Raw genomic sequence first — 25746 nt, 5'->3', positions numbered from 1 at the left:
CAAAGAAATCTGCATTCCTTTCAGTCTGGCACAAAATGAGGTCTTTCCTATAATCAATTATTCTGTGTAGTAAAATCGCCCGTGTCTGCCTTGGTAAATGTGTAACTGCAGGCTACACAGGTGTGCTGGGTCTGGCTAAAGGTTGTGTATCCGTCCCTGGAACTTTCTATGCAGCCGGTGTTGAGCCGGGCTCAGGTCTCATTGGCCCGAGGTAAGTTCTGTCGGCCCCCAGGCTGTGATGTAAAGCAGATTTGCGCAATGCCGCGGCAGCCAGCCGCCTAGAAAGGGCAGAATTCCACCCGCTGTCCCGCCGCCCCGGGGGGGAGAGGTGTCCCGAGGAGCTCGCCTGAGGGACAGCAGCATCGGAGGGGCAACAAAGGGCGACACCCCCAGGACAGAGGCGAGTACGCGCTCTTACTGCATTTGCTTTGAATGCTGCTTTTCCAACTCAGGTGTTCGTGCTTTCCCAAAGAGCTTGGTGCTCTCCTCTTTAGCCAAATAAACCGTGCTGACTTTCCACAGATGGGGCTTAGGGTGAGTGCTTGGCAGTGAGAACTGCTCCTCTTGCTTCTGCTCATGGAACGCACAGCTGAACAGAGCTGGGAGCTCTGGCAAGCCGGAGAGAAGTGACCACTGGGTGCCAACAGTGCCTAATGGCATAGCCTGCCTGGGTGGGACAGGGCCTCCCTCCTGCTGTGCAGAAAGATTAAGTAATGCCTCAAAAGAATTGTATGATGGAGAGAACAGTGTGGGAAGGGAATTCCTTCCAATTTGTGGCTTTTTGGTTCGTTTTCCTGAGCATGCCAGTATAAAAAAGTGCATTGAGGAGTCTAGAAATCCACTAGCAGAGTAGCTGGCCTAACTGCGAAAGTGAGGTTGGGAAGGCACCTTCCAAGATAATTTCTTAACCAGTCACAAGCAATGAATATGCTCTGCCATGCATGTCATATGCTACCAGTGGGGCTGGGGAGGTGAAGAGGGGCTGGGAGCAGAGGGGACAGCAGCAGGACTGTGCTGCCCATACAGTAATTTAGAGGATGAGGTGGGAGTTAATGGGGAAGAACAATCCTTGGGTGAAGGCACAGGGACAGAGATCTACAGCAGATCCTACCCTGCATGACTCTGGGGAACAAATAGTTTCAGGCTTGGCTCACAGGCATTCAGTAGGAAGACACTTAGACATCCTGAGTGACCATCACAGGAGCATAAACTCCATTTGCAAACCCAGCTGTTAGATAGGAGCCTACAGCCTGGTAAGGCAGACATCCATGTTAGCAGGCAGACATACTTGGCAAGGTATGTCTAGTTACCAAGCATCTGCACATCTCAGTTTTTGTATGTGCAATGGAGTGGTGGTACTGCAGACTGGGATATCATTAGGCATGAAATACGTGAGGACTCCTCAGGGGAAAGAATATGGTAATACTTCATGAATTAGGCTGGGAAGGGGCCAGTCTTGAATAGCTGGATTTTAAGGCAAGCACTTCCACCCTCTGTAAAGTGTTGGTGAGACAGACATGGCTCTGTGTCCTCTCAAAAGGCTCAGGCTACCAGAATTACAATACCTGACAGACTGCTGTGACTCAAAAAGCCTTGGAGGAAGAAGGCAGAGAGTAGGGCTTGGGTACTGGCAAGGTTGATAGCATTTTGCCCATCCAATGAGCTCTGCAGAACTTGAAATGGGTGAAAGAGGGTGAACAAAGATACAATAAACAAGGAATTACTACTAGAATAAAAATACAGCTCTGAATAACAGCATTTTGGCTGATGATATGTGTTACAGATGCATAATTTTCAACACATTTCAATCTGGATTTCAAATACATAGATAAACAGTCATATATTAGTAATCCAAGAAAGGTACAACAGAGAAATTAGTTATCAAAAAAGTTTGATATAAGAAAAGAGAGAATCCTAAAAACATAAAAATTGTCTCTGTGTGTGTCCATGATGACATTCTCATTCCCAATATGCATTACATTCTTTGTGCTAAAGCACCAGTGACATCCACATACAGTAAAATTCTCTGCTTCTTGTCAGGAAAAACAAGAGCAGCAAGTGGTCTTTTGCCTCAGGAGAAGACTGCCTGCACAGCTGAGTAAAACTCAGCCTACCCCTTCTAACACTGTATTCAGAAAAAGAAGGTGCAATGAAAAATGTTCAGTGTGAGCACATTTGTATAAGGGAGCCTGGAGTGTGTTTGCCTAGAACCTAGAATGAATGTTTGCACTGGGCTATGAAAACATAACGTGCTCAGCTAGTGCCAAGTATTTTGCTGACTAGACATCCATTGCTGGCTAGACATATGTTCTGTGTTTGGACCTTAAGAGAACTGGTTTCCAAACCTACTCCCTGCGTAACAGCAGGCACATTGCTTAGCCTGTCTGTGTGTCAGCAAGGCTCAGTGCAGCAGTTTGCAGAGATGGCTCTGACCAGGTCCCAGGAACAAATGTCGTTGCATTTGTTGCAAGACAAGGTTTTGCAGAAATAGCATGCTCTAGTTTGCAGGCATAACCAGCATGCACTACCATTCCCATGATAAATCCTTAGGGCACTGCAGTGGGTAATGGAGTCACATCTATGCTTACCATTTCCCACCTGCTGCCATTGAAACTGGTGTCTGTCTCATCCGGGGCTTTTTGGGGGCAGAGTCAGACCAAACACCACTGAATACTAAAATCCCCACCTTGGTAACTCCAGCACAGTACTAGCACCTCACGCTGTGATTAAGAGAAACTGTACTTGAAACAGACTGACCAGTCTCCTTTCCTCCTAATTTTTTCTTCCAGCAGACACGGTGGAGGCAATTTTCCAACATGAATCTGGTAGCAGATCTTCTCTGCTTGTTGGCTTGCCTTACTGTGGTGACTTGTGACCGGGTCTACGTCCACCCTTTCAATTTGTTTTCTTTCAATGAGAGTGACTGTGACAAGCTGGAAAAATTGGTCCAGGAGGGAAAGACTATTGTCCCCGTCTCCATTGAGTCCCAAACCGCACCCGAATATGAAGGTGGCATGAATGACAACAAGTTGGAAGCCCCAAGCCTCAGCACCTGGGGGGAGAAGGAACGGAGCTACCTGAGCGACCTGGTGTATGTCCTGGGCATGCGGTTTTACAGCGCGCTGCAGAAAGCACGGAGGGGCCAAAACGTGCTCCTGTCCCCAACCAGCCTCTACAGCTCCTTGGTGTCATTCTACCTGGGGGCCTCCAACCAGACAGCACTTGATTTGCAGGGTTTGCTGGGATTTGTTCCCCCCTCTGGAAACCCCGACTGCACTTCCGCGGCGGTCGGAAGCAATTTCCTTTCCAGCCTGAGGACCATCGAAAGGCTTGTGAAGAGCGGGGACGAGGAGCTGCTCTTTTCCAAGACGCTGAGCTTGTTCTCTGCCCCTGGCATAGCCCTCTTCCAGCTGTTCATGGAGCACTTGCTCCCCAGCGCTGACGCATTCTACGCCCGAGCTGTTGACTTTGCCAACCCAGGCGAGGCAGCAAAACAAATCAATGCCTTTGTGGAGGCCAAGAGCGAGGGCCGGAGCAAGGCGCTGCTGGCAGCCGTCGACCCGTCCGCCGAGCTGCTGTTTGCCGTGGACGTGCGCTTGGCAGGTATGAGGCGGCGCTGCTCCTCCTGGAAACAGGCTTGGGGAAGGACAGCAGGGCAGCAAGCCTGCTCCTGGGAAGGAAGCAAGGTCATTCCTGGCCAGCGGGGAAAGGGAAGGGCTCAGGTGAAAGGCCGGATCTCTGCTCCCCACCACTGTGCCTGCGCTCTGCCATGAGCCAGCAAGGGCAACGGGGAGTGAGGAGGAGGCAGATGGCCTCCAAGAAATTTTCCTTGTCCAGGAAAGGTGTGGAAAGGTGCATAAGAAAGAATGCATTGCACAGCATTTCTTGCTGCAAAGGGGCTGAAAGTCATGAGGGGCCTCCAGCAAGATTTATCAGGGTGTAGCTTTAAAGAAAACCAAAGGAGCTGGGGGGTGCAGGGCAGAGGTACAGACACAAAAAAGGCAAAAAAATACAATGGACATGACTCCTCTAGTGGCTATTAAACACTGAAGTCTGGAGGCTATATCTGGCTCAGGAAGCAACTGAACATCATCAGTTATGGAAGCAGGGCACTCACACAAACCTAGAATACGGCAATCCCTTCACTGCCTTCGGTCATTCTGTGCTGCTGTTCCAGAAATCCCCCTGCACTACAACTGAGCTTCCCTTCTGAGGGTAGCTGCTTTCCTAGATCCTTGTGACTGAATGCAGTATCAAAGACTGCACACTTCAGACAGTTTGTCTACTTGGGAATGTATTTCAGAACACTTGCAGAGAGCCCCAAGTTCCTGAGTTGGCCTCTACTGCTAAAGGTGGAGTTGTGGTGCCCAGGAAACCTTTTTTGTGCCTCCATCTTCCCACCTCAAAACTGGATGTCAGGTTTTCTTTGCCTTTCATGGGTGCTGTCATTCTCTCAGTGAGCTGTGGGAATCAGCTTTCTCTTCATTGTAAGATCTAGCATAGGTATGATACTACAGAAGTAATTGTGTTACACATTTGGGCATGGTGACAAAAGTGGGTTTCCTTTAGTAGAACCATTTTTTCCTCTTCTATATTGGAAACTTGTCATTTGTATAAGCTTAGAAACATGTGTTCAAGGGATTGCCTCGCTGGGTCAGCTCTACTACCTTCTCTCTCAGAAGGTGCATTTTAAATGTTACAGTGCCCACACATGGGATGGACAAAACTGGCTCAAGAACAAATGAATTACACAAGCAAATGCCTTCTAATAAACACAGAAGATGACTTTAGCATTTGGTTTGCCATTTGGTTGTGAAGGGGGACCCATGATAGCTGATGCTGTCATGCTCGATGTCTGTCCCTATAGCTGCAGAAAGGAAAAAGTACCTTGTTTTCCTCTGAAACACATTACAAAAGCTCTGAGATGTTATTAACAGCTATAGCACTGATAAAGTGACAGAAATACATACAAAACAACAGCTAAATGTTCCAGTGGTCTCAAGTACTGTTCACTTGCACACAGTTTTCTTCACATTTGTGGACATGCTGCCAAGCAGGGCCTGCCATTTAGAATTCAATGCAGAACATCAGGTGCAAGTTTCACTGAGGGCAGTAATTTCTTTAGTGCTGAACAGAACTATCTGCCCAGCTGGGCACAGCACTGATCTCTGGCAGTGAGGAGATAGCATGGTGAAATGCAAAGCTGCACAGAAGTAGTGCAAGGTGAGAGCAAGGCCTCTCATAGTTGTGAACTGGGAAAGAAATTTATTTTAAGGTCTAGTAAGTGTTCGAGTATGTCCTTTTAAACCTCCTTGGCTCAACCAACACTTCAGTGCTGTGCTCACAACCTTCCCCATCGTTTTGGTTTGTAAGATGGTAAAGGGTGAGACCTCAGGGAGAGCCTGTGCTGCCTTCCCTCTCCTGAGCCCACCTGGCTGCCTGAGAGTGCTCCTGCAGCAAGGGCTAACCCTGATGGATATGCTTCCAAACATGCCATCACTGCACTCGAGGGATGGAGAGGAAAGCAAGCTGACCTTCTGCACAGGCCTGTGAGCTCCTGGGTACCACGTGGCAGCCTGGGAGGAAGCAGGCAACCAAGCAAGCAGAGACATTTTCCTGTCCCCAGGAAAGGCCACAAAGCCAACAGAAATACAGCAGCTTTAGTCACAGTCCTGATGGTCATGGTCCCTGTGCTCTGAGCTTGATGCCACCAGAAGGCAGATTAATAGGGGGAGACATATGAATACAGTAGCTAAATGTGATTTTATACATGCAGTCCTTCTCTAAGGCACAGTGTGTTCTCAAAAAGACCAGCTGAGGGGCAGAGGGGAGGAAGGAAGGAAGGAAGGAAGGAAGGAAGCGAAGAACCAATTTTTCTTTCTTGATCTGTTTTTCAGTGAATGTTAAGCAAGCCTTCCCACTCAAAGAGCCTCAGGAGTTCTGGGTGGATTCAAGCACAAAGGTTTTGGTCCCTATGTTGTCCATCACGGGGACATTCAAGTACAAAAGCGATGCCAGTGGCACTTTTTCCGTGGTGGAAGTTCCCATCAGCCGGACGGCGCTGCTGGTGCTGCTGCAGCCCAGCAATGGCAGCGACCTGGAGCGCGTGGAGTCCCAGCTGACCTGGCAGTCCTCAGCCTGGCTCCAGCGCCTGTCCCCAAGGTAGGGAAGGGGCTGTGCACCCACCCATGGAAGGGATGGAGGGCATGGGGCGAGCCACACGGGCCTGCCCCTCACCTGCGGTCAGGTCCTGCCAGGGAGGCTTTACTGCTGCGCACAGAGAGAAACCCCTGCACAGCCAGGAGGCTCACTTCAAAGGAGCTCCACTTCGGTGGGACCAGCTCTTTATCTGGGGGTATTTCAAGGAAATGAGCATCCCACCCACGAAGTGGGATGATCTGGGGTTTAGCAGCAGAGCCTGGGTGAAGTCTGGAAACAGCAACAGGCACCACCACACACCAGGACTTGTTGCAGTTGTTTTCACATGCCCATTCCCCAGGACTGCCCAACCACGACGCTCTCACCGTGAACAAGCACTCACTTGCCTCTCTCTCTCCCTCTCTCCGCAGAGAAATTAAATTAAAGCTGCCAGCATTAACACTAGAAGACAGCTCTGATCTACAGGAGCTTCTTGCAGATATGGAACTGCCTGCACTGCTGGGGAAGGGGGCAGACTTCAGTAAGATTAGCAATACCAGTCTAACAGTTGGAAAGGTACAGTACATACACTGGCATTAAAAAAAAAAAAGTTTCCTGCACAGTTTCAGCCTCCTAAACTGAAAAAATTTAACTAGCACTAAGCAGTCAGAGCCATGTAGGGGACATGCTTAGTAGGGGACTGAGTATCACATACAGTGCTATGTTTTTGATTAATGGGAGAATAATGCTGATAACACAAGAGTTTTAGCTGTTGGCAAGTTGTGGGAGGAATGAGTGAGCAGCTCAGCTGCTGGCTGGGGTTAAACCATGGCACAAGGGTAACAGCATTACAGACCAGCCCAGTGCAAAAGCAGTTATACAGCTTTTGCACGTTATGGACAAGCACCCCAACATCTTTTTTAAACATCTATGGAGTACAATGTGCTTCATAATTTACTCAGACTCTCATTTGTCCCATCATGATTGTGCTCGGATGACTCCAGAGTTACTCATTTGTTTTTCCTTACAGGTAATAAATAAGGCCTTTTTCAAACTGGCCAGTGATGGAACGGATCAGCCAGAAGACTCTGCAGCACAGAAGGAAGATGGGGTGTACCTGGATGTAACACTGAATAAGCCATTCCTTTTTGCTGTTTTTGAAAAGCAGTCAAGGGCAATGCTTTTTCTTGGCAGAGTAGTAAACCCTCTGCATGAGGATTAAATGCAAACACAGAGGATAAGAAAAGAGTGGAATGATGCACATTTCCCATCACCTTTTTCTTATTCATCAGATATTTTTGTGATGTTGTTGAGTGCTCTACTTAGCTTTGAGATGAAGCAGTCAGTGTTCAAAATACAGTTTTTGAAAGCTAACACCTTGCAACATTTCATCCTCATTCATCTATTTCATGTGAGGCGACTCACACCCTTCCTCCAGCTTCCATTTTATTCTTTGTGTCTCCTTTGCTCCTAGTTCCCTTTTTGGATGCAGTGGGGCAGGGCAGTGTTTCGATGCAAAGCATCAACTTGAAGAAACAGATAAGCAGCTTTTACTATAGTATTTTTATTTCCTGTAGAAAAGGACCTCTTCATTCTTTAAAAAGCTTTTTTAATTGTATAGTCAGTTTTGCAAGGGAGACTCCCTTTTACATTACACTGAAGATTTTACAATTATCCACAGGGATTTCTAGCTTCATCAGCAACATTTCCCTCTAAAATGCTGCCAACAGCACAGGCAGGCTCCACTTGTCCCACTGAGACAAGATTTTTCTGCTTTGGAAGCAAAAACTTGCTTAGAGGAAGTTTCTTCTTTCTGTAGCCCAGATGGATATGTTCACTTCTTAACTCTGTGGAAACGCTAAAAATAGGGTTTGGTAGTATTAATGAACTGTGATGGATAAATTCTCAGAGCCTGACAGAATTATCTCTGATTTTTTTAGGGAAAAGATCCCACAAGGTCTACTTTTGCAACGCAACTCCATTTATTGGATTACTTTATAACCTGTGAGGCATTTCTTACAGCCTTGTAGCAAAGAAGGACATTACTGGTTAGAGTCCAATTCTGTAAACTGTAACATATCCAAACCATCTGTTCTTTAAAAATAGCATTAATGGCAATAATATATATTAGTATAAATAGTGGATGTGGTGCTGCTACTTGTGAATAAAATTATTACAGCAGTCCAGTCCAACTCTTAACAGAGTCATAAAAATTTGAAACATTAAAGTGGAACAACAGATTTTTAGATGACTCTTTGAAGTGAGGAATTGGGAGACAAACCTTGGTACTAAGGAAAGCCTGGAACAAGGATTTCCACTTCTCATCTCCAGATTTATTGTTAGCACTGATGGCACTTAAAAGTAACTGCAAACCTCTTTGGCAGATCATGCGAGACGTAACCTCTAGTGCACAGCAGCTCATTACCATCCACAGGGGCCCAAATGTGTATCTAATCTAAATGCACTAATGCCAGCAGCTTGGTGTCAGTCGTGTGGATATGTGACACATCCCTGTAGCTTCATGGAAAATGCTGTAACATCATAAATAAAATAACTCCCAAGAAGGCCAGGATACAGCGTCCATGTATTCATCCATTTATACTGTATGGACTCCAGATGCTCTAACATCTAAATACTGTACTTGTATTATATACAGAAGTAATTAAGTATGAACATGCAGAGGTAGAAAGATGCAAATAAACTCACTTCCAAGTTTCTTTGCCACAGTTCAGTTGGGCTTTTTTCTGGAAATGAGTTCTGGCTTATTTTGTCCATAAATAAGTTCTGGGTACACTGACAAAGTTAAGGGAAAAATGCCTTTATTCACATGCTCTGGAACTCCATATCCCTCTTCAGTGGTTACAGGCAGCAAAACGAAACAAACCCATCAAACACACTTTTCAGAAAAGAAATTTTGTGGTGGAGGAGCACCTCTTCACTGACACCCTGGAGACAAAAAGGAAGAAGAAAAGGGCAGAGACAAGGAACTAAAAGTAAACTGACCAGAATAAGGACTGCAAAGAGAGAAGTGCTGGAGCAAATGCCACAATACTAACAAGATAAGTTATCTGTACAGGTACCCATTCTCCTACATATTCAAATGGTAAAAAAGAACCAACTAACAGAAAAAACCCACCCACGCCCAATTCCCAACTAAGTTTCTGCTTCCTCAACAATGTATACTCTCCTGAGACTTCTTTCTGACACCAATTTTACATGTAAAATTTCATGGCATTTATTTTACCAAATTCCTCTGTCAGGCACACCATGATGCACATTCCAAGCATCCTAGACACCACTCACATACTGAGATCCCAAATAAAATCTACAGCCTAATAATCTAATGAAGGAAGCACCTAAACTCGGGCTCTAAAAGGTGGGAGATTTGGAGAAAGAGAACAAAGGCAAGGATGAGCTCTTTAGGTTTCATCAGACAGCACAGTTTATCCCTGAGCATAGCAGAAAATTTACAGACAGCTTAAAAAAACTCAACAACTTTTAAGAAATCTATGCACTTTGCTTCCTCATCCCTCCAGTTTGACCTTGCAAATACAATGGTTGATGGGAAAAAGAGAATAAATATTCCTCAAGTGGCGCAGCCAAATACACATAGTGCTAGTTATCTTTAGACAATGAGGTTAGAACAGTCTGGTCCACTTCTGGTATAACCTACCAAGCTGAGAACCCAGTCACCATTTTAGAGGAAGCCATACCACTGCTTTCTCTCCTCAATATTGTACAAAACCTCTTCCAGCTAAATTCCTTCCAAGATTAGAAAGGCATAGCAAGTTTTCTAAAGGTTCTAGAATGGAAGAAAAAAAAGGCACAAAATCAAAACTGCATTAATGTCATGAAGTGCACTTCAAAAATTACTTAAGGAATAGAAGAAATAGGATTAGTGGCAGAGACATCTCCATTGGAACACTTACATGGTAGATCATCTCCTCAATGATCCACAGTGTTTGAAAATGCTAAAATTCGGTTTACCAAAGACAAAGTTAATTCACACCTTTCTTTCAATGGGTGTATCACACTAATTCTTAACTGAAAGAAAATTCCATCCTATTTACGTGAACAAAAATAAAAGATGGGGAACTGACACAGAACCAGTGATACAGACATTTAAAGCAATCATAGGACCATTTAGCAATTTTGATTTGCTACTCAGTGTTATTTCCTGCCCTGAAATTAAAGCTGATCTTCAATGGAAAAGAACATAATTCAGCCTAAATCCTCAGAAAGTTGATAAAGAAAAGTAGGAAGCATTGTTATTGCAGGAAGATGTGGAAAATCACTTGCAACTCAAGTGTAAGTAAACTCTCTGGAGTAAACTGCCTTTTTGGTTTGGTACACAGACTACATACTTTTCCCCAGCTTTGGAGGATACAAACAAAACTATTTCCAATCACTAGTCTGTACAGGTCTCAGAATCTGCTGCTTTGGTGACAGCTGTTGTAGAAATTTAATTGTATAGAGATGCAGACCTGCTGAAGCGAGCAGTTGCACAGTGCATTTACAATCCTACAATCTCAGTCTCAGGCTACAACTTACACATCCATTTTGTAATAAGAAAACATTGCTGAAAACAGCAGTAGCTAGAACTAGGAAGATGTTTCTACTCCTGACTCTTAAGAAAATTATGAGGTGTGGGGAGAACATGCTTTCTGTGTTCATCTATTAGAAGTCTGGAAAAATATAATACGTACACAAACTTCTTGTTCATAAGCAGTAAGAGTTACATCCACTCAGTAGTGTGTGCCTAGGGCTGAGGATTTCCACATGCCTGAAAGAGACAAACAGATCTGTCATCTGACAAGTTGGTTCACTTTGCTTTTTCTTTTTTTAGCAATAAACTTGGATGCTCCCTTGATTGTGTATGTGCCATGAACAGAGAGAAGCTAAGCAAATTAGAAAAGCCAAATCCTGCTCTCCATTATTCAAGACTGAATGCAAGCACCACCACGTAATTTTAAGCAGCAGGGCTTTCCTCACTGCCTCCCTTCAAAAAATTAGTTCTAGAAAAGTCGTAACAGTCACCTTCCCTAATTGCTTCAAAAGCACCATGATCACATGGTTGTGCCTTCTCAACTAAAATGTGATCAGTTTCCAACAGTGAGGAATGAAAGCCCTCAAGCTGTGAAAGGTTTGTTCACTACAGTTTCACTTCACCAAACAGCCATGTGCTATACACCTCCTATCTCTAAGTACTTGGCAAATTTGCAAAATTTGGGCATTAAGCCCCAACGCTCTAAATACCTTAGGAAGAAAGAGGTGTTTTTAATTAATAATCTGGAACTAGAATTCCACTGTTAAATTTTCACAAGGTTAAAAAAAAAAAAGGTTAAAAAAATCAGAAATAAAACCCCACAAATAAAACCAGGGCATTTTTTGACTTTAAAGCCCTAAATTCAACTCCTACTGTGCACAGACTATGTTGTCTGTCCTTCACTTGTGAATGAGAAGCATCAATAGGCAAATCTCTCCAGGTTCAAGAAAGCTCTTTGTTAATCCTTCTATCATTTTAAACCCTAGTAACACTTTCAAATTTCCTGCTAAATAAAGATGCACCTTGACCTGCTGTAGCTAGGTTTGATGTTACAAAAATTCTATATGTAGGAAGGTGAGTTATAATAGAGAATAAAATATAAATAAGAAATATGCCAGACTTGAATAAATTCTAGCTTAGTGAACTCAGTTTTAATTTGAAGGAAAACAGGTAGTCTGAATGTAATAACATTTAAGTAAGATACTTGTAGTAAAAATGATTTTAAAAATTTAAATTACTTTATGAGTTTTTGTTACGCAGCCTTTCACACCAACATGGGCTGTGAAAAAAACCCCATCAGGTAAACGAAAACATTCAAAACCAAACAAGAGCTAACCATATCCCATGATGAAGGAGCAAAGCAGCAAAGAGAAATAGCAGAATACTGTTCCTGAGAGTACTTTATCCAGCTCTGCTTAGGGTTAGAGTTACACCAAGGGTTAGGGTTCTGAAAACCACAAAGCCCAGAGCTCCAGGCACTCTGCAGCTACAAAAGGCATGCCAAGGGGGACACAGAGCTGCCACAACATGGTTCTTCCACAGGTTTCTCCTTTGAACCAGTCTCAGCCCAAGGCTGCTTTTACTGCTCTGCCTAGGGTTAGGGTTACCCCTAGGGTTTGGGCTCCAAAACCACAAAGCCCAGAGCTCCAAGCACACTGCAGCTACAAAAGTCACGCCAAGAGGAACACAGAACTGCCAAAATATGGCTTCCTCCTCACCTTTCTGCTTGACACCAGCCTGACCCCCATGCACCTTCTACTCCCTCACCTAGGGTTAGGCTTCTACCTAGGGTTAGGGTTTCAAAATCCACAAAGCCTAGAGCAATGGGATGCCATGAAGTGCAGGGACATGGATGAAAGTTTGCCAAAACTAATCCCCATTGAAATTCTGGAAACAGAAAGGAAGGACTTAGAAACACTCTGGAAAGAAGATATGATCAAAGGAAATGCAATTGAGAAAAAAATAAGAAGAAACTTGAAAAATTTAGTGACTACAAGAAAATGGACCAAGATCACATGAGGTGCAGTGCAAAAGACCAAAACATGCCAAAACTAACCTCACAGCTGCTGCAAAAACAGGGTAAAATGTCTAGGAGGAAAACAGAACACTGAGGGGAAGAGATGAGAGACATGGCAGGGATACTGGGGAAAAAAAAAATCCTCACCAGACAGAAAGCCATCAAAAGGCATGGGATGCCATGAAGTGGAGGGACATGGACCAAAGCTTGCCCAATTGATTCCCATTGAAATCAGAAGATTTCGTTTCCTTTCCTGAAAGGAAATTTTATGTGGGACGCAGAAAGGTGGGGAGGGAGCCATGTTTAGGCAGTTCTGTGTTCCCCTTGGCAAGACTTTTGCAGCTGCTTGGAGCTCTGGGATTTGTGGTTTTCAGACCCCTGACCCTAGGCAGAGCTTTAAAAGCTGTCTTGGGTGATGTTTGTTCCCAAGGAACGGACCAAAACATGTCAAAACTAACCTCACAGAAGATGCAAAAGTAAAAAATCAAGGAGGAAGAACAGACCATTGAGGGGAAGAGATAAGTGACATGGCATGGAGGCTGGAAAAAAAAAATCGTTGCCAAAGTGAAAACTATCAAAAGGCATGGGACACCACCAAGCACAGGGACATGGACCACAGCTTGGAAAAATTGCTCCCCACTGAAATCTTGGAAACAGAAACCAAGGACTTACAAACACTCTGGAATGATGATATGATCAAAGGAACTGCAATTGAGGGAAAAACTCGAAATATATGAAAATTGGGAAATTTAGTGACTACAAGAAAATGGACCAGGATTACATGAGGTGAAGAGCAAAGGACCAAAACATGCCAAAACTAACCTCACAGATGCTGCAAAAGCAGGGGAAAAAACTAGGAGGAAGACAGAACATTGACAGGAAGATATGAGAGACACCTAGGGTTAGGGTTCTGAAAACCACAAAGCCCAGAGTTCCAAGCACACTGCAGCTGCAAAAGGCATGCCAAGGGGAACACAGAACTGCCAAAACATGGCTGCCTCCACAGCTTCCTCCTTTGAACCAGCCTTAGACCAAGGCTGCTCTCCCAGGAGAGCTGGAATAATACTTGGAAGTTTTTGACACCCTGTAAAGAGTTAAAGCACACATCTGCCTGTCTCAGGCACTGTCAAGGCTACAGACAGAACTTGCCATAAGATAAGCCACCACAGCAGGAACTGGAGATAAGCACAGAATGGAGGAATTTGTCACAGGAAGGTCCTGATTCCAGACCTGTCAGTGGTGAGATCTGGTTAGCACATCGTGGTTAATGCATCAGACAAAAATTCTCTGGCAAACTGTGGGAGAGAAAGCAAGTGCTCATACTCATATCACTGCTCAAAATCACCCTAAGTTATGGGACAGATGGAATCTGTGACCACCAACAACCCTGATGTGCCCCCAGACTCATTTCTGGGGCTTCCCACCAGAGGACTGCACATGATTCACAGTGTTAACATCAGACAGCGTAGGAGTCCCCTCAGGGGAGGTACCCTCAGGGCACTCCCCCTGAATCAAAACACATATGAACCCATTGAACCCATGTATGAACCCTCTTTGTTTCATGGACTTCCCCACCCCAATGGATCATGATTGTGACCATCACTTTGACCAACAAACATCTAAAATGGCAACCATCAAGTCTTGTTGTTGGATCCATAGATGGTGATGTCTTTCATCTCTACCATGTGCTCATTTATTTTCTCTTTCTTTTCCTTATGTATTTTCTTAAATGCTATCTTTATACTTTCATATTGTTCTATTTCTATAGACAATAACCAAAACAGCAACATACCTTTCTTCCATTGCAATCAAACTGCTCTAAAATAAGCCAGATAGATAGATATAGCTATATATATATATACATACACACACACACATATAGATACATAAACTCTGATCACTCAGTGTCCTTTCACTCTAATCAAGGGTTTGGTTAACAAGAACCTGTTACTTTGCCTCTGAAGCGGGTTGTAAAACAGCCATCAATCAATACATTTGATTCAAAAACATATGGAACATCAAACGTTAGGAAGACAATTTATTACATATTATTTTCAACATAGAACTTTGTTCTTGTACATTTCAAGTTGTACAACAAAAATAGGAAAAACATTTTCTTCTACTTTTAATCTATAGTAGAAAGTTTAGAACTTTGATTGCTTTCCATATAATGGATAACTGATAAAGTCTCAGTCTTTGGGAGAAGTTCATCAAGGCAGAAGATACACTGATTTGCTGCTTGAGATACTTTAGGAAGCACTTAATTGCTATTTATTTGGTAAAACAAAGCAGAGTTCTCTGTCTTTCTTTTAGGGACATTGTTTGTCTTCAATCACATACTTTCAAAAATATCTAGGATGGTTCCATTGTAGCCTGATCCTTGGCAGTTAGAACCAGCTCTGCAAGGGCTGAAAAGCCCTTTATGGTGCTTGTTTCCAGTCCCATATTTCGCATCTAAAAAGATACAGAAAACCCATTAATCTTCTTTAAAACATTGAAAACCCAATAATTATTCTACTTAAAATACTTAGTGAAGCCTATGTTTTGTCATGTACTGACATGTGGCAAAAACCACGACTGCATATATTGCAAACTATAAATATTCGCATCCAACTTTGATCAGTTAAGTCTCTCTGGTTACAGAAGTGTCTTGCAGGGAAATATTTCACCATCTTCTAGGCAACTTGTAACTAAAGCCAGCTGGAAGTTTCCCAGTGAAGCAATCAGAAAGAGAAACTTGGCTGCAGTTGGTTTTAATGCATTGGTTTCAACTGATCCTTTTTTATCCAACTCCAAATGAAGTTTCTGGGCAATACTTTAAAGACCAACATGAATAGATCCAAGAAGAGCCAACAGCACGACGGTGAAAGCATTCCAATAGGCTGCAAAAGCCTATGGTTCTAGCCTTGCACTTCCTGGGAGACAAAAACAACTCTACAATTACAGAGGTTGATGCAAGTAATTTCTTAGCCAGGAAATCTCTTGTTCTGACAATAAGAAAAATATGGCCGGGAAAAAACTAAGAGTGCAGTGAAGCAGAAAAATCTGGATCTAACTAAAACCATAATGAAGTGATTCTGAAAAGGTGTTTGCTGCTAGACCTCTTTGTAATAGTCACATGTACCAAAATATCTCCCAAATGATTATGAATAATCTATCCCAGTTCAGCTTAAATTCACACTGCAGTGATGGAAAAGAAGAATAAACACTCAACCCCAGGCAAAAGCTGACAAATACTAGTTTTTGTTAGTAAGATCTCCACAGCTCCACCCAGTTGTGATTAGTCTCATATCTGAGAAAAGCAGCTGCTCATACACAAGCAGACTTAATCTATCTGTTAGAATGCATCATAAATGCTCATAAATAAGATCAGACAATTCCTTGGCATAATGATAAACACTCTTAGTTGGAATAGCTATGATAGAATATCATAGTTGGAATAGATATGATTTGACTCTCAGTGGGAATAGACATGATTTTTAGAAATAAAGGAGTACGAAACAGTATGTTTATACATTCTAATGTAGCTACTGCATACATTTCTTGGAATAGTTTCTTCTATGTTTTGCTATTTAAAATTTCATATTTGGCACTGAAAAGCCCTTACAGTTATGCAGCACAACGAATCAGGCTGACATCCTCACAGCTCTTGGGAATAGACCCTGACCATGCAGAAAGTCAAGGCTGGAAACACCCCCACAGAAGACAAACAAAAGAAGGGCCATAAAGAAGCTCCTGTCAGACCTAAGTCAGGTCCCTGCCCTCTCATCTGTAAGGACAGTGTTTCTTCTTAATGCTTCCAAGCAATGAGCAATACGTGAACTTTAAGTAGCAAGAAATATAAGCTTTGCATTTGTACAAGAAAGGATAGGAAAGTATGCATTGTCGAAGTAGTATCTATAACCACCAAGATGTGAAATCATATCCTTTATACATATGTGAAAACACAAAACAAAAACCCAAACCCACACCAGCAAAGGTTTCAAGACCAAAACTAGAGTCAAGGTTCCCTTTCCTTTTCATCTCCCTTCCAAAACTATTAATAATAATATAAACTTGTCTGTCGCAACTTACTTGTTCTCCAAAATACTCAATGTCTAAGGCCAGCTGGAGTCGGATTTTGTTATCATCACTCATGCCCCCATTTGTACCAACAGGGTTTGAAGTTGCAGTTCTTCTTGCTTGCTTCAACCTTTTTAGACTCTCTTCCATTTTCTTAACAGAACTGAGCACATCAGATACAGTTTCGTAATACCTGAAATAAGGAAGGTTAATGAGAAAGAAAAAATTCCACTTTACAGAAGAGCCTACTTCATACACAGAAGTACATCACTGGCCCTGCTGAACAACGCCAGAAGGAATGGCTTCCCTTGCAAAGAAGCTACTTACTAGCATTATCAATTAACCACTATTTCCATTATTCGTTCCAGAGGTTAATCTGAAGATTACTATTCAGTCTTGAAGATTCCTCATCACACATTTTTGACTTGTTCAAAATGTTTGTACTCAACAGTGACCAAGGAATGCAACTGCTCAAGTTTAAACAGTCAAAATCAGCCCCTCTTTACTGCTGAGTAATAGACTGCTGAGTAATACTCAATTTTATAAACAGGACAGGAATATCAGCCTGACAGACCAAAACCCACATATTTTTAGGCAAGTTATAAAAGTGTATATGAGAGCACACATAGGTACACCAGTCAGAAATGCCTATTTCTAAAATGAAGAAACTGATTTAAACAGGAGTTTCAGGAAGCTGGCAGGAAAAGTCAGAAGAACCCTAACCCTAAATTGGAAATGGTAGAGATAAAATAAAACACCATTGCCCATGGAGAAAGAATCCATATTAAAGAAAGCATAAAATCAAACATTAACTACTCAACAAAAGTTCAAGAAGTCCATAAGACTTGAAACCCCATGCCTAAGTGGGAAGAGAATATCATACAAATTAACAGATTCCCAGGACAGTGAGTTAACAATAAGAAAAGAAAACAGAGCAACAATGGGAAATTAAAGATTCATGAGAGAAATGACCAGATTGAGCTATGTTCTGTAATTTGCTAAAATAATTAACTTTCAAAGACCCTCTCTATGAAAAATATTACTGTAAGAATGAAGAGTTGAAACAATCTTCCTGATGATTTTAAACAAGGAGGAAACAAAAAGCAGAAAAGGTTTTTAGAAGAGTAATTAGATAGGGATGGCTAAAGAAAAAGTGCTCGCCAGTGCCATGGAAACTTGTTTCACGACAGCATTCTAAGAAAAGCAAAAGTATTTCAGTAAAAGTCAGTTGTGCCCTCTTTTCATATCCTGGTATTTCCTAGTCCCACTCACTTGTGATTAATTCCTACTTCTGTTGTACTCCTAAATCCTTTGCCATTTAAGCAAATTTAGCCTCCAGTGATTTTTAACTAGTTTATGCTCTTTTCTGTTTTTTTCATTTCGATGTGTATACATAAGAATGTATTATCACAGTAAGAAATTAATTATTTTCATTTGTATTCTTAATAAATAAACTACAATACCCCTCCGTGTAAGAAATTCAGTTTCTTTGACTTGTCACTTGTCAGTGAGGATATTTTAAAACCAAATGATGAAAATAGTATCAACAAACCATGAAAGTAGAATTTGACATAAAATTCTAAGGAATTAAGAAATTAACCTGCCAGTCTTACTGGTGTTTAACCACTGCCACCATGTTTAACCTAAGTTTTGGACAGTGAAGAACTGCTTTTTGGGGGGCAAAAAAGCTCTGGTTGGGTACAAGGAACCGTATAACAGCTACTCTGCATGGTGTCACCAGATTTACATAAGCTTTAAAAGCAAGACAAACCAGGCGCACAGATGTAGAGAGACAGACAAGAATTCATCCCAAGATATTTTAGCTCAATGACCTTGAGGGGATAGATTCTAGGAATCCTTGCAGTTCTCCAGCAGTGTTACTTAACAAATAACAATAAGCTTTTTTCCATGCATTAAAAACTGGTAAAGAGACACCAAGCTTGAAAAAAGAGGTTTTGTGCAAAATGAAAATGGCTAGCGCAGTCAACCCAACCTAAGCTTAGCCCTCTCCAAAATGCTTAAGAAAAATTTTAAGGACGGTTGGTGAAAGTGTAAAATTGTCTTACAATTTTATGTCTATTCTAAAAGGTACCAGAAGAGGAGGAGTAGGGAGGCATAAGGAAGCATAAGGACAAGAAAAAACTTGTGTTCTGACTATGGCTTAAAATCACAGTATTACCATGTGGTTAAATCTCAGAAATAAAGTATCAACCTATGCTCAGCAGCAGTCAACAGACAATAATATGCAAAGAATTAATGGGAAAAAACATGTAAGGACAGACAGAAAGCACACATTATACTTTAACCTGCATGGATTCTTCTGATGTTATCATCTATGGTCAGAAAGGTCAAAGAAAACCAACAAAGCAAAACTATAAAGATGGGAAAAGGAAAAAAACCCAGCCATCCAAATAGGCTAAGGTGACTCTTTAGTTTTAGGCAAGGTTAGAGATAAAAAAATATAGCTAACACAAAGAGTAATTTGTCCACAACACAAAAAGTAGGAGGTATCCTCTGAAATTTGCTGGCAGAACTTTCAAACAAAAACAAGTATTGCTGTCTCACGTTACATGCTTTAACTGGCAGAACTCACAAAATGCAAAATCCCTGCTTAGTAAGAATTTAAAATGCAGCAATAGGAATTTAAAATACAGCCAGACTGATGGGAAAAAAATCCATTAAGGAAGCGAATGCATATGACTACTCATGTTCAAAAGCCCTCCAGACGCTAACTAGGAAACAGAAGATCTGCTAAAGAAAGTATTACTTTATGACTGCCTTATTAAAACTGTAAACAATTAGCTCTTCAGCAGTTTGAAAAGCCCAAAGGTTTTTTTTTAAACCACTAAAAAGTTGGAAAATAATTGCATACATTAAAGAAGACAAAGGACAGTAGAACTCAAGTTCTTGTAAATTCAACTACTGTTCATTGAAAGTAACAAGGTTAGTAACTTTCATTGAAAGTAATGAGTTTAAGGTCTTACATCAATTCTTACATCAATTCTGCACATCTTCAGTTCACTCTGCATTCCCAGAACTAACCAAATTTTCAAATGTCCTATCCACCTTGTCATGGTTTGCACAGATCTGAGCAGGAACCAGGTTTTTTGGATTCCCTGCCCAGCTTTTCATCTGCTGAACATGCAATATGAGAGGAAATCAAAGGAAATACATCCCACCCAAACAGTGCTGTATTTTGATTTTCTTTACAGTTGTGTTAATTCATAGCATTTTGTTTTTTCCTGTGCCTGTTCAAAAGACATTGGAGTTTTTAACTAAGACAAATAATGTTCTGTATGGTTTTCTTACTTCTGTGTGCTTTCAGAGAGAGCACCTTCCAACCACTGATGAATCATGGGCTGCTTCAAGGTATCTCTGTAGTCATTCTGCAGTCGGTAGAAGGGCTTAAGAGCACTGTCAACATAAGGTGAAGCTTTAGTTGGCACCTCCTGGCAGATGACAGGGAAACAAGTTGGGGAAGAAGGAACCAGTCATTTACTTTCTCAAAGTATCAACACCCAATTCTAGCACATGTACAAAATGCTAATCCTGCACCTAAAGCAAAGAGATACATAAACCATTCAGGACAAGTCAATGAAGAGATCCTTATCCACAGGAAAGACACCACCACAAAATTATTCAGCAGCATTATACAGCGCAATATAATACAGAACAAGGCTCAAAATCCCCAATGCTTTTTCAGAGATGCATGTGCCAGCCATTCCTACTCCCAGGGTATGATCCTGAATGCTCCTTCTGCTCATGCTGATTCCTGACAAAGCTGAGTGACTCAGCACCCAAAACAGACTATTACACCTCTGTTAAAATACCTACAGCTTTGTACTATACTTCACTAGGTTGAAGACATTGTCATGGGCTCTGTTGAGTTGATATGGACAGGCTCAAAGAACTCACAATAATCTCAGCACAGGCCCTTCTGAGATTTCTTTTTTCATTTGCAAGCAGCACTGACCTTGTTGGTTCTCCTATATAATCTTGGAACTTCTAGTGCACTCTTCAGGTATGCAAAGGAGGACTCACTGAGATCCTGGATGATCCTGTTATTCAAGGTAGGCACACAGGCTGATAGAGAAGACTTTGAATCTTCCAAGGCTCCTATTAAAGTAAAAATGCTGAAGTTTAAACTGAGCTACCTTGCCCAAACACAACACAAGTTACATGAATCCCCTCAGCTTCCTAATCCCACTCACTATCTGGTGTCAAGTACAGGATATGCTTACCAAATAAATACACACTAGCCACTTATAAAACACTGCCAGTAATACCAACCATTCCTCAGCCAGAAACACAGAGGCAAAGAAAGACAAGTGGAGTAAAGTAACATTCTTCAGGTTCAAAGCTTTTCCAGTATTACAAATAAGGCAAGAGCTTGAATCAAAAGGCTCTGACCTTCCAAAGAAACTGTGTGAAATTCTCTCTAAATTCCCTATGGAATTACTGGAATATGTTCAACTCAAAGCCGTGTTTGGTAACAGACCATCTACTGTGCAGGGGATGTGCACAAGCTCCTACATCTCTAATAGACTTGGACATCAACCAGTAGTTCTGGTTTAGAGATTTCAGTGGAATTCATGATGCAGAACTCCTGGCTATGCATGCAGACAGGGACTAGTTCTCTCATGCATGCCTAGCTTTAATTATTAAATTAAAATCAAACTCCGTATTTCACATAAAGAATGATCAGAAAAAAAAAAAACCAAACAAACGAACCAAAGAGACAAACCCAAAAACCAAACCAAACCAAAAAACCCAGAAAGAGAAAACGAGGCTAAAATACTGAATAGCTTCTACCCTCTGGAGTTAAGGTATTTAACTATAATACTTTGATAACCCTCTCCCTCAAATGACTCATCAGGCCTGAGAGAGAACAGTCATTTTAGAAAAACATTTTAGTTCGCACTGGATAATGGAAAGCCTCTCCTTATGTGTTCTTCCCCAATTATTTCAAAAGTTTAATGATATGAATCTTCTAGGATTAAGTCCTCACTTAAAATCCTAAAAGCACTTGCATTTTCTAGACTCAACAGATCTGTTTAAGATTGTTTCTATTTAACAATTCAAACAGAAGGCAAATTTCATGAAGTATCCTAAATAATGAAACTGTAAAAATTAATTTCATTTTTTTGGCAGAGGGGATTTGGGAGAAAGGGGAAGGAGCCTTTCAGCTTTACCTGCAATGCAAGATATATTCTTGAAGCCAATCATTTCAAGCTTTGGTTTAATCATGTCTAAGATGTCAGGAATCTGAAAAAAACAACCCAAAACAGAGAGAGATATAGTCATGTTATAAAAATTTTAATTATTTTTCCTACATCATGTAAGTTTGAAGTGCATCACAAAACACCCTCAATTTCTATGGTTTTTCTGCATCTCTGCGCAATCAATACCATAAGTTTACAATATGCACAGGAATTCAGTCTCACACTCTAAATCCTCTACCTTATTATTGTACTCAGAGGAAATAATATAGAATTAACAAAACCTCCTGCAATTTACAACTTCACAAATTACAGAAAATTCAGCCTTACTGGAAATAAATACATAGGAATCATCCCTACTGGGAGACAATTAACAACATACATCTCTCCTCAAGATTCTGGATCATTAATCAAGTATAATCATGATGATAAAACCTTTTTCAACCTCAATGACTAAAACCAGCAGACAGTTAAAACACATTTAAGCTGAATGTTGCACCACACTCCAAGCTGCAACAGAGACTTCACTTGAAAAGGTATGATTAGCAGAGTGACGCTTTACACCAAAAAACTTCAGAAAGATATTATTTTAGGAATTAAGTCCAGCAGCTACTGATAAAAAGAATTTAAATACCTGAAATGGTTTGCCCATAATCTGCCATTCCAAATAAGCACAGGCCATGTATTTGAGGTATCAGACACCCCAAGTTTTGGCATTTAAGATTAAAAAAAAATTACGGCACATTATTTTAAACAATTTAATACCCTTAAATGATGCCAAAAACATCAATGAAGATTCTTTCTAAGTAAAGTCAAAAGCACAAACCCGATCCTGCAGTTTGTCCAGATCTGCAGCAACATATATCAGCTGAGTACTAGATATAGAAGACAACGGCAGACTTTCTGGAGAAGATCCATTTCCTTGGTCCTCACTGGGGTTGAGGCTTAAAGAAGATTCCTTTCTACCAACTGGCACAGGTTTTTTGCTTTCCTTTGTATTTTCACTGGAAATGGGCCTTACAGAAACCTGAAACACCAAAATGAAGTGTGAACCCTAGCAGTAGTGAAGGCAGTTAAAGCTGGACAAACTGAAACAGTATATAAAGGACTTGTAAGACTTCAGCATTAGAACGCCACACTTTCAAGGGATATTACCAAATACCATTACTAAAATATGCAAAAAGTAGATGTTAAAAAAATTTGAGCGCAGTACAAAGTTGGACGATTTAGGACAAATTTGTCTAACTAAGATTAAGAGAGGGCAGTCCAGTCCTGCTGTCAAACAACTCCTTTCTCCCTCCTCTTCAAGCTCTCTGCTGTCAGGCAAGTGCTTCCCCTGACCACTCTGAGACTTATCAGTACTTTGCATGAGCTGATTTAGCTGAGAGAACTAAGTCACTGAGTCATAAAAGAAATTATAAATGGAGATCTTACTGCTGTCTTCAACTACTGAAGGGGCATGTACAGAGAAGACAGAATCTGATTTTTCCATGAGGTACAGTAAGAGAGTAATAGGCAATGGATATGTACTGTAGTAAGAGAAATTCTGATCACATAGGAGGAAAAAGCAATCAATCATTGGACCAGGGTTCCCAGGAAAGAGTGCAATCACCCTCTTTGGATATACTCAAAATTCAACTTAAGAAGCTCTGCACAACCTCATATAAGCTGGTCCTATTTTGAGTAGGAATCAGGACCAAATGACTTTCAGAAATCTCTTCAAATCCCAATTATTCTATTGTACTGTCTCTCTATGGCACGAGAAACAGGGGCTCACTTGTATGGCTGGGAGCAGGCAGTACAACAGCAAAGCACATTTTCTCTGCTCAAAAGCAGTGATCATTGATGCTGAGTCAGCTGCCCAGGAAACTTTGGTTTTGCATTCTCAATACTAAACAACTGATCCAGATTATATCACTCCTTCTTATTTCCAGGGTTATTTTTTTCCTGGGTGTTTCACAACTTCATTCATTCAATCAACAACACACAAATAGAAGAAAACTAAGATTTTGGCTTCTTGTTTCAGTGGCAGAGGCAGAATTAAGCAGCATGAAGTACAGCTTTGGCAACCACCAGACAGCAGCACTGCAATTATACTGATACTTGCGACTAATCACGTATTTTGCAGTGATACTTTTTATAAGCCAAACCCATTAACTGCTTGAAGGTTAAAAACCATTAACTTCACAAAAGAACTCTTAAAAAGAGGTCACATATTTTGCTTCAAAGAGTCTCCTTTTGATGGACATACCCCATGACTAACCCCTTAAAGCAGGCTGCTCTCTCACCTCGCTGATGAACACGGAGTAGCGTGCCAAGATCTGCAGGCTGAGTTTCCACAGGCGGTGCGCTAACAGTGGCACAAACATCTGATCTGACCAGCACTTCACAAGACTCGTCCACACCATGTGGGTGGCCAAGAGACAGAAGGAGCTCCCAGCTACAAACGATCAGGCAACAAAGGTCAAGCTCCTAAGCATGTTTTTAAAAGATGCAACATCAGTGTGATTGCATTACCCAAGATTTACCCAAGAGTTTTCCTAAAAGATACAATCATCAGGTAGAAATGTATTAAGTATTGCCTGAAATAAACTCTTAAAATACGATCTCCTCAATGCTTTAGATTTCAAATTCTACCAAAGTCTTGCTGTAGCTGTGCAAAAGCAAGAAATGAGACTTTGCCTGCAATAAAGGCAGAAACAGCTTGGCCAAATAATCCACTTCAGGAAATAACATTTCCAAAATAATTTCTGGCAGTCTTTTGAAGAAGTTACATTAGATGTTCCTGCCAGCCATAACATAATACTCCCTTACCACTAAACTATTGCTCCTCTCCCAGTTATATGAGGTATTTGCTATAAATATTTATTTAAAATACTCTACGAATATCCATATTTAAACAAAATACTTTTAAAGCAGTTTACACAGTTTTAGCATTTTAGAGAATACATTTAGAAAGATCAGGAATGTGTCTGCAAGTTCCAGGCCTCTTACCACCACACTGAGGTGGTAAGATTCATATATTTTGTCTCCATTAGGATTTTTTCCACCTGGTTTGCTTCAGAGGGCATGTGCGGATACACACATACAGACATTTAGGGGGCCCATAGATACCTTCTTCATAAGTATTCACTCTGTTAGCTGAAATTACTTTTTCTGATTACAATATGCTTCTAATGCATGTATCAGGTTATTCTTCCCGTGCGTACCTCCTCATCTCCTCATAAATCAATGTATATTTCTGAAGCAGACACCAACAATATGAATGACAACGAGCCTAAATGCTGCCAACAAACAGCCATTTTCACCTCTACACAGTGCTACAACATTAAGAAAAATATGCCCCAATAACACAGTGTAGCCTTTTGGTTGTCACTTAGAAGATGTCAAATGCCAACAACTCCTTCTTGCACCAGGGTGGGGGGTGGTTCCATAAGTATGTCAGTGACAGCTGCTAAAGAGGGAGTTTTTAGTAAGCAAAGTGATCACTGACCAGAATTCTCACAGTGCCATCTCTGGAACAATGTTTTATACTGTTTGAACAGTTAATCAGAAATAAGGAAGCTCATGTGAACCACAGGATGCATATTACTGAACACTCAAGAGACACAGTGATCGCTGCTATTTATACAATTGATTCCTTTACAATAAACATTTTTTGCAAAAAAAGTTTACCTGGTGCTTCCTCTAGTGTATCTGAAAGTGCTTCTTCTAAGGCCCCTGCTATTTCTCTGAATCTGTGAGAAAGAAAAATTTTGAATATC

At 41.4% G+C, this 25746-nt stretch overlaps 2 protein-coding genes across 4 annotated transcripts in view; one reads left to right on the top strand and one right to left on the bottom strand.

Moving 5' to 3' along the window:
• Positions 1-2795: 2795 nt before the first annotated feature.
• AGT (angiotensinogen) lies at positions 2796-7361 on the top strand. Its single transcript, XM_084202596.1, has 4 exons — positions 2796-3603; positions 5898-6162; positions 6570-6714; positions 7169-7361. Exons 1-4 carry the CDS (start codon positions 2817-2819, stop codon positions 7358-7360), a joined length of 1389 nt encoding a protein of 462 aa, XP_084058722.1. The 5' UTR covers positions 2796-2816; the 3' UTR covers position 7361.
• Positions 7362-10828: 3467 nt separating this feature from the next.
• Positions 10829-25746, bottom strand: part of COG2 (component of oligomeric golgi complex 2) — a 29332-nt gene continuing 14414 nt past the window's right edge. Inside the window, exons 11-19 of one of the 3 annotated variants that reach the window (XM_084202837.1) lie at positions 25658-25719; positions 24271-24422; positions 22809-23009; positions 21956-22028; positions 20737-20879; positions 20073-20212; positions 16776-16956; positions 15042-15155; positions 10829-10921 (exon numbers count right to left, since the gene is read on the bottom strand). In XM_084202837.1, the coding sequence (XP_084058963.1) occupies positions 15054-15155; positions 16776-16956; positions 20073-20212; positions 20737-20879; positions 21956-22028; positions 22809-23009; positions 24271-24422; positions 25658-25719 (1054 nt within the window). In that variant the 3' untranslated portion in view covers positions 10829-10921; positions 15042-15053. Of the gene's footprint in view, positions 10922-14735; positions 15156-16775; positions 16957-20072; positions 20213-20736; positions 20880-21955; positions 22029-22808; positions 23010-24270; positions 24423-25657; positions 25720-25746 lie in introns of those variants that run through there. The other 2 variants (XM_084202836.1, XR_014616042.1) reach the window with 2 other exon arrangements.

The sequence above is a fragment of the Fringilla coelebs genome (assembly GCF_963513975.1).
Source record: "Fringilla coelebs genome assembly, chromosome: 3".
Taxonomy (NCBI): Eukaryota; Metazoa; Chordata; class Aves; order Passeriformes; family Fringillidae; genus Fringilla; species Fringilla coelebs.
This window is presented reverse-complemented; position numbering and strand designations above follow the sequence as displayed.

Bases quoted from the DNA above. Each gene is read 5' to 3' on its own strand.
- AGT (XM_084202596.1), top strand. From the start codon at position 2,817: ATGAATCTGGTAGCAGATCTTCTCTGCTTGTTGGCTTGCCTTACTGTG. The intron at 6,163-6,569 runs GTAGGGAAGGGG...CTCTCTCCGCAG, and splicing joins CTCCAGCGCCTGTCCCCAAG to AGAAATTAAATTAAAGCTGC. The intron at 6,715-7,168 runs GTACAGTACATA...TTTTCCTTACAG, and splicing joins CCAGTCTAACAGTTGGAAAG to GTAATAAATAAGGCCTTTTT.